Below are 8,910 nucleotides of genomic sequence, written 5' to 3' on the forward strand. Positions count from 1 at the left end.
AAAGGCTGCCCCGGGTCACTGTAAACACTTGCTGGGTTGCATCACCCCATAGGAAGGTAAAATCTCCCCCGGAGTCTGAACTAAGGTGGAGTTGGTATAGGAGCTCACAACGGGACACAGGGGGTGCTGGAGCTCCACCAGCCAGTCCCAGAGCATTTGAGGCTGTGTGTCCTGCCCTTGGGAAAAGTGGTGACCCTTTAGACAGTACTAATGAAAACGAGCTTGCATGCACAGTGATTTCGAAATAAATTACTATGTGAATTGTTTCAAAGACTATGACACTATCAATAGTGGGTTGTTAATACATCTTGCTGTGAAGGGGACATTTTCAGTTAAGTAAAATAACAGGGAAAAAGACCTAAAAAGTTCTTCTCAAAAACCACCCACTGCCCCAGATCCACCCAAGACTTAGTTCTTTGGTCATTTCCATTGAAATAGGGAGGACCTGGGTTGGGTTATTTAGGGAGAAATAAATGGATTGACACTCTGTTAAATTTTTAAAGGACATATTTCTAAAATTAATTTTAACTCAGAAATTAATTAACAGATTCACTAGCAAATTCTCAGAAAATTCATTCTTTAGTCAGGGCGTAGTGCTGTAAATATGAGGAGGACATGGCTTAAATATGTCAAGAGGGAACAGCGGGACACAGACAGATTAATAGGGGAGTACAAGGAAACAAGGAGTTAATATGATCAGCATGGAAGGCAGTGACCTCAGCACACCACAGTGAATCTCTGCTTAAGTGGAAGCAAACTCAGCCTTATCTGTGGCACTACCTCCCTGCTATACAGTACATACATTGTACTTACAGCAGGGGTTCTCAAACTGGGGGTCGGGACCCCTCAGGGGGTCGCGAGGTTATTACATGGGGGTCGCAAGCTGTCAACCACCATCCCAAACCCCGCTTTGCCTCCAGCATTTATAACGGTATTAAATATATACAAGTGTTTTTAATGTATGACGCACTCAGAGACTTGCTGTGTGAAAGGGGTCACCAGTACAAAAGTCTGAGAACCACTAACTTAGAGCCACATGGACATTATTTTTTAGTGTTGAAGAAAAGTGAGTTTGTCATTTAGTTCTGCTTTACCGGTTAGAAATATATGCAACTGACATGAAAAGTATCAATATATGACTATATTTTGCACTAAATCCTGATCTTATTAAAGACAAGTGGCAAAACTTCAATTGACTTCAAACTACCTGAACTCTAATAATTTATCGCAGCTTGATTCAAATCTAACCCTACCTGCTGATGAAAGCTGGCATTTACTGAAAGACTTTGAAGGATTTACATTAGTAAAAGGACGGAGTTTTAAGGTGAAGTGTTTATTGCTATTTTATAAAGCCAAGACAGATTCCCGGGAGTTTTCAGATCTCTTGATGACAGAATCGCACAATTAAGTAACTAAGACTCACGTTGCAGCCAGACATTTTGGGTACAGACTAATTGCCCTCAGATCTATTGTTTTGTTGGGAGCGGGGGTGCGAGAAGAGATTTTTACTCACATGCCCACTATTTCTATTCCCGTTTTCTTGCACAAGGATCATTGATCTTCCACATTTGGGTGGAAGGAGGCCCAAAATAAAGCTCCAATTTCTGATTCTAGTCTATATAGTCTTACATCACCATCATATCTGAGCACCGACCAGCAGTGTATTAAGTGACATGATCATTTGTTCTCACTTCTTCTCCCCATTGTTCCTGGGGGAATTCTGTACCATTGCACAGTGCAGAATTCACACCACATTAATATTCTGTGCAGAATTTCCTCCCTTTCCCCCAGATTTGGCATTGCAGAGCTGCTGGCTGCCACTAGGGGCCGCTGGACCCAGCAGAGTCCAGCTCCCAGCTTGCACATAGGAGATGCTGCCAGGGTAGGGAAATGGAGATGAAGGGCTCCTGGCACACCCTGAAAGGAGGAGGTGACATGCAGGAAACTCCATACAAGCACAGGGCCCAGCATCAGGTTGTTTCTCCCTCTGGCTCCCTGGACTTTGGAAAGGGAGGGGTGTGAGTGTCTGGGCTTGGAAGGCTGCAGCTGGGCTCTGGGGGGTGGGAGGGGGTGCAGGTGTCTGGGCCAGGGGGGCCCTGTGGCTGGCAGGTGTTTTGAAAAATTACCAAAATAATTGAAACCGGTGTGATTATATAGTGTTATTGTGACAAATTAAATACGCAGAATTTAAAAATATTGTTTTGTTGCAGAATTCCCCCAGGAGTACCCCATGGAGAAAGCTCTGTCCAGTGGAGTATATTGTTGTGGTTGAGGTTTTTATTATTATGATGATGATTATGATCTGGTTTGCACAGGTTTTACATAGATGGAACTCCAGGGGATTTCAATGCAGTTCCTCTTGATTTGCATCTGTTTATAGCTGTTTAAGAGAGACCTGAATCAAATCTGACTTCAGATTTCAGTTTTCAGTGTAACGGCCTCGACACCCGCCTGTCACGAGCACCCCCTCTCTGGCCGATAAGTGCCTATGGTCACTCCGTTTGGAATGGGGCAGCACCCACTGGTTCAGATTCTCTCTTTAGAAGGAATTTGGTCTGCAGAAGCATTTGGATTCACCGGTCTTTTTATGAAATCCTGGATAAACACATAGAAATTGCCAGATTGGATCAGACCTGAGCTCCATCTAGTGCAGTATCATGTCTTTGATAGTGGCTAGTATCAGAGGTTTCAAAAGAAGGTTTAATAACCTTCAATAGGCAGATGTGGAATAATCAGCCCTTCCCCACATCCTGCCATGATCTCTAATAATTAGAGATTGGTTTAAGCCCTGAAGTGTGATGTTTAGTATCCCTTAAGCTACTGCATCCATACACTATGCCATATAAAGCTGTCAAATCCCTCCAGTTTCTTTGCAGTTCTGCTTTAACAGCTCTCCTAGGGTCTACAGACATTTCCCAATTTCTCAGCTCACCCAGAATAAGAGCTCAGACCAGCAAGGTACTGAGCTCGCTAACCCCAATCCAAGGAAACATAAGCACATGCTTAACATGCTTTAGACTGTAAGAAGCCCCATTGAAATCAAGGACTCTGGGGCTCTGGTCTCAGTTTGCACCTCCAGTCGCTACTGTAAAACTAATAACATTGAGCTACGGGCAAGTTTCAACCACAAGCCAGGCTCCTTCTAGGATCCTTTGATTTTATATGTATGACCCAACAGGGCTCTCCTCAGGAATGGAGAGATTGAAGTGGTCTGAGGTATCACAGCCTAAACCCTAGGCCCGCTGCCTTTCAGACCCATGACGCCCAGTCAAACATTTCCCCTCTTTTCCATGCAATTTGCTCCCTTCTGCCTCCTACTGCTGCCACTCCCTTTCTGCCCTCACCCAAACACCGTGGAGTTTTCATCTCACTCCCCTGCCCCCAACACAGCTCAGACCCAGGGCAGGGGGAAAAGCAATTCTAAAGGCTGGGGAGCCTGCTGCGTGGCCTACAGAAGCAGCAGTGTCCTAGAGCTGAGAACTGTGCAGGCAGAGGAAGGGGGCAAAAAACAGAGCCATACCCAGCTACTAGCACCAGCCATCTTAACAAAAAGCATCACTTAACCCATGACAGAATCATAGGACTGGAAGGGACCTCGAGATGTCATCAAGTGCAGGCCCCTGCACTCATGGCAGGACCAAGCACCATCAAGAACATCCCTGACAGGTGTTTCTCTAACCTGCTCTGAACAATCTCCAATGATGGAGATTCCACAACCTCCCCAGGCAATTTATTCCAGTGCCTAACCACCCTGACGATTAGGATTTTTTCCTAATGTCCAACCTAAACCTCCCTTGCTGCAATTTAAGCCCATTGCTTCTTGTCCTATCATCAGAGGTTAAGGAGAATAATTTTTCTCCCTCCTCCTTGTAACAACCTGTTAGGTATTTGAAAACTGTTATGTCTCCTCTCAGTCTTTTCTTTTCCACACTAAACAAACCTAATTCTTTCAATCTTCCCTCATAGGTCATGTTTTCTAGACCTTTAATCATTTTTGTTGCTCTTCTCTGGACTCTCTCCAATTTGTTCCCATGTTTCCTGAAATGTGGCACCCAGAACTGGACACAATACTGCAGTTGAGGCCTTATTGCAGCTGTGTAGACTGGAAGAATTACTTCTCCTGTCTTGCTTACAACACTCCTGCTAATGGTGGATTGTCTGTCACTTGAAGTCTTTCCAACTGGATATCTAGCTAAAAGATGTGTGAGAGCTAAAAAAAAATAATAATTATGGGCTTGATACATAAATTATTGGGCAAGGTTTTGTTATGCAGGAGGTCAGATTAGATGATCACATTGACCTCTTCTGGCCTTAAACTGTATGAAAAATCAGTTTGACCCAATCAGGGGCGGTAAATTGTAAGGCACTATTAGGCACTAATTGTAAGGGTAGGGTGATTGCTTGGCATCTACACAGAACAAAGTTACAGTTGTTTGTTTGCTGTAACTGCGCTTTTTCCATAGTTTAACATGTCTGGATTTCTTTTAAGCCTAACGTTGACGCTGAATTCACTGAGTGCTCCCTACGGAAAGAGACTGAGCCATTCCTTTGCAGTTACACTGCTCTTGAGACTTCTTCCTGGGGCTTCGCAAAACAGCGAGAGCTTTCCGTAAAACTAAGCAAAGGCAAATAAACAAATCTACGGAGCATGTTAGGGCACCAAGGAGGGCATTGTAATGAGCCCCTCTGTGCCTGGCTTGAGACTGTAATTGGAGGTGTGACTTCAGAGACTTGATCTCTAAATGACACAGAGATGTATATATAAAGGTATTTGGTGCCCTAACATGATCCCTTAGGGATGAAGAGTGATTGAACTCTCTCTGCCACCAGTAGCTATGATACAATACTTCTTTCCTTCAGTGGAGGTGGGATAGCTATTTTCCTTCAGTTCTGATTCCTGGACATAACTTTCCATTTTCTCCATTTACTTGGAAATGTGCTGTTTTTGCAACATTTTTGCAACTTGAGACAGACATTGTTCATTTTTCTGTCTCGGGATAAATTACAGGGGCAATGGATATGGTTCATGGAAGACCCTGAAAGGTCCAGATGGATATTAGGTAAGAATCTGGTATTAGACATAGAGATGAATATGAGTTACACACTTCAGATCTGGAATCAGATTCAGATCCGATTTCTGCAACCTTTGAGGATTTTCAGATTCTGGCTACAGCCAATTATAGAGATAAGTCAGGGCTGTAATTTATTGTTGTTGTGTTATCAATTAGAGGTCAATGCCCCACTGTACTAGGTTCTCTGGAAACACATAGTAAGAGAGAGTTCCCCCCCTCAAGAGCTTACAGTCTATTAAACAAGACAGAAGAGGGTGGGCGAAAGGAAGGATTATTACCCAAATTTTACAAAGAGGGAATTGAGGCAAAGAGGAAATCTTTGCTTTGTCCAGAATCACATAGGAAGCCTGTAGCAGAGCCAGGAATTAAAGGCCGATCTCAGAATCGTGCCCCTAGTGCCAGTCTGACCATTATCCAGTGTTGTGTGTGCGTGTGAGTGGGGGAGGGGGGAAGACGGAGACTGGGATCCGGTGGGTTCTGGTGTGGCCGATCTCGAACCATAAGGGGGAAATAACAATAATTATTTGCACTGCGGCAGCCCCAGTCATGCCCGTGTTTGTTTGAAAAATGTAACCAATGGGTAGCATTGGAAGGGCGGAGGTGGTAGATGACACTGCAATAGCAGATGCGCCTCACGGTGTTGATAGCCTGTGAAGGGCCTTGGATTGAAAACAAGCTGGTTGTGTTTGATAAAATGGGGAAAGGGGGAAGCCAGAAGAAGGAAACAAATGGAGAAAGTCTCACTTTTGAGGCATTACATAGTTTTGCCTTCATGTCTCTTCAGCCTTATTTCTTCCTTCTTTCTCTCTCCACTCTCCTCACACTCCTCTTCTATACAGCAATTTCTCCTTTTATCTCATTCTCTCACCTGTGGCTTCATGCAACCCCCCTATGCTCCCTCTTCAAGCATCCTCCCTCCCGCTCCTTCAGATCCTTGCCTTGCACATTGCTTTCCATTGTCGCTTCTGTGCCAAAATTATTTCTTCACCATTTCCCACCTGTATCATATTCCTGTGTCACGGCGAATGACCTAGAGAGATGAAGGACCTGGCAGTGTGTACCACTAGTAGGCATAAGAAATTGGGACTGGAGTCAAGTGGCCAGAAATCTCCTAGAGCAAGGATAGCATAGATTGAAGGCACAGTTGCCAATTCTCATGATATTTGGTGCTTCTCTTAAAGCCCCAGGTCCTTCAGTCATGTGATCAGTTAGGAATCTCCGATCTTTTTTAAGTATGTTTCTAGCCCTAAGGGTTGCTAAGAAAAGCTTGAAAACGTGACTCTCTCCAGGGCCCAGAAACATTGTTCCATTGCAATTTGCTGACTGAGTGAAATTGGGACATTTCGTGAAGAAGGGCCAATTTCACTGCAGCACCATGGAATTGAGGAAACTCTGCCTGCATCCGAATCCTGCCTGGTTTCTGCTAGTTCACCTGCCCAGCTCCTTTGCAACCTGCCCAGTGGCCTGCTAGCAACCTCAGAGCTTCCAGAGTCCATGGCCTTGGAGCAGACACACATGCCGATTGCTCTGGGGGCTGGGAACATCCAAAATTGTCAGTGTCCATGACTCCAGGGATCCGTTCCCTTTTTCAGAAACTTTTCAAAAACTGTGGGTTTGTTCCTAAACCAAATTCTGAAAAATAAAAATCTTGCACAAAACAGAATTATCCTTCCCTGCCCCATCTCTAAACCCCGTGTGTGTTATTTTTTAAAGATCTCAAGATTTTAAGCCAATTGCATGATGTTTGGAAGCCTGAGTCATGGTTTTCAAATGCTTGAGATTAGCAACACTGCCAGGGGATGTTTTACAAAGCAGTAGTAACCAAGTGACTGGGACATAACAGACATTGTAGTCATCTAAAAGGATTATCTGGAGTAGGGTGACCGGATGTCCCGATTTTATAGGGACAGTTCCGATTTCTGGGTCTTTTTCTTCTATAGGTTCCTATTACCCCCACCCCCGTCCCGATTTTTCACATTTACTGTCTGGTCACCCTAATCCGGAAGGATTTAAAGTATGAGTGCTTTCTAACTTACCCTCAGTGAGCAGACAATATAAAGTACCAAGCTCAAACTCAAACACATGCCAGGTATATTTCATTGGAGAACATTTGTGATAATGGACATGAATCTGGAAACTCCCTATGGGGAACTTGATGCCTAATTCCAGTCCATTTTATGGAGACTTGGATGTCTAAATCTCCTAGACAGCCTTGAAAATCTCAGCCCTGTTAAAAAGTGAGTGTAAATCTAAAGGTCCATCCCAACTCTTCCCAGACATCACGGCGGCTGGTTTCCTGTAAGATATTCACTACCCACATTCAAGCCCGGCGGTGTCATTCAGATTTAATTCATGCCATGAAATTTCCTTCTTCCATGCTGCTCACTCTTGTTATCCCGGCAGGTATGGTTTCATGCACCCCTGTATAAATGGCTGAGGGCAATCACAGCATAGTGACCCAGTTCATCCTCCTGGGGCTGACGGATCGTCAGGAGCTGCAGATACCCCTCTTCGCGGCGTTCCTGGTGATCTACGTTCTTACGCTGGTTGGGAATCTTGGGATGATTGTGTTGATCAGGGTTGATCCCCGACTCCATTCCCCCATGTACTTCTTCCTCAGTAACCTGTCCGTTGTTGACCTCTGCTACTCCTCAGTCTTCACTCCAAGGATGCTGGTGAATTTCTTAGTGGGGAGTAAAAGCATTTCTTACTCTGCCTGTATTGCCCAACACTTCTCTTTTGTCGTGTTTGTGACCACAGAAGGGTTCCTGCTGGCTGTGATGGCATACGACCGCTATGTAGCCATTTGTAACCCTCTGCTCTACTCCGCTGTTATGTCTAAGAGAGTCTGTATTCATCTAGTGGCCAGCTCATACGTAGGGGGGCTCGTGAACTCACTGACCCACACATGTGGCTTGCTGAGGTTGTCGTTCTGTGGGCCCAACATCATCAATCATTACTTCTGTGACACTAACCCATTGCTGAAGCTTGTCTGCTCTGATAACCACATCAATGAGATTTTGCTTGTAACATTCTCTGGAGTTATTGCCATGTCCACCCTCCTGTTTGTCATGATCTCTTATCTGAACATCCTCTTCTCTATCCTGAGGATCTGCTCCGCCAAGGGCAGGCGCAAAGCCTTCTCCACCTGTGCCTCTCATCTGACAGCTGTCACCATGTTCTATGGACCTGTGAGCTTAAGCCACATACAACCCAGTTCCAGCTACTCACTGGAACAGGAGAAAATCTCTGCTGTGTTTTATACCCTGGTGGTCCCCATGTTGAACCCCTTGATCTACAGCCTGAGGAACAAGGAGGTTAAGGATGCTCTTAAGAGGGTGATGGACTGGAAAAACATTCCCAGCTAATTTGTCACCATGACAATTCCAGTCAATTGAGAAGAACAATTGGAAGAAGGGTAGGAGTATGCTCTATGTGTTACTGCCTTGATTTGTGTATCACAAATGTTGTACAAGAATTAAATGAAACTCAAAGAACTGATGTAGCATGTGGAAATTATGTTTTACAATTGCTTGAGAGGAACAATGTTACCTAATGTCCTGTCATTATGTGGCTGTTGGAATATAGACACCTTTCCTTGTTTCTTGACCATTAATCTATTTGAAATGGTGCCCTGCAAGGTTATCTGAGATGAAAAATAAAATAAACTTGCTTCTAGGTTTAATTTCTTAATGTGATGCTTTAATTAATGCTCAGTATGTAACTTGCACTATGAGAACTCAACGCTTTTGCTCTCTTTAGTGTCTGGGCCTCATACGGGCTGCCACATTTGATCTCTATCCCCTTTATAGCAGCCCTTAACCTAGTTGAAGACTGT

At 44.4% G+C, this 8,910-nt stretch overlaps 1 protein-coding gene across 2 annotated transcripts; it reads left to right on the top strand.

The window, feature by feature from the left end:
* The first annotated feature begins 890 nt into the window (after window positions 1-890).
* On the top strand, window positions 891-8,456 carry LOC128835659 (olfactory receptor 1052-like). 2 transcript variants are annotated; one of them, XM_054025247.1, is made up of 2 exons: window positions 891-906; window positions 7,500-8,456. In XM_054025247.1, the coding sequence occupies exon 2, from the start codon at window positions 7,502-7,504 to the stop codon at window positions 8,438-8,440; it is 939 nt and encodes a 312-aa protein (XP_053881222.1). In that variant the 5' UTR covers window positions 891-906; window positions 7,500-7,501; the 3' UTR covers window positions 8,441-8,456. The 2 variants fall into 2 exon arrangements, with proteins under 2 accessions (XP_053881222.1, XP_053881221.1); XM_054025246.1 differs by lacking the exon at window positions 891-906 and adding an exon at window positions 2,658-2,669 and having other exon boundaries at window positions 7,511-8,456.
* Window positions 8,457-8,910: the final 454 nt, after the last annotated feature.

This window comes from Malaclemys terrapin, chromosome 4 (assembly GCF_027887155.1).
Source record: "Malaclemys terrapin pileata isolate rMalTer1 chromosome 4, rMalTer1.hap1, whole genome shotgun sequence".
Classification (NCBI taxonomy): Eukaryota; Metazoa; Chordata; order Testudines; family Emydidae; genus Malaclemys; species Malaclemys terrapin.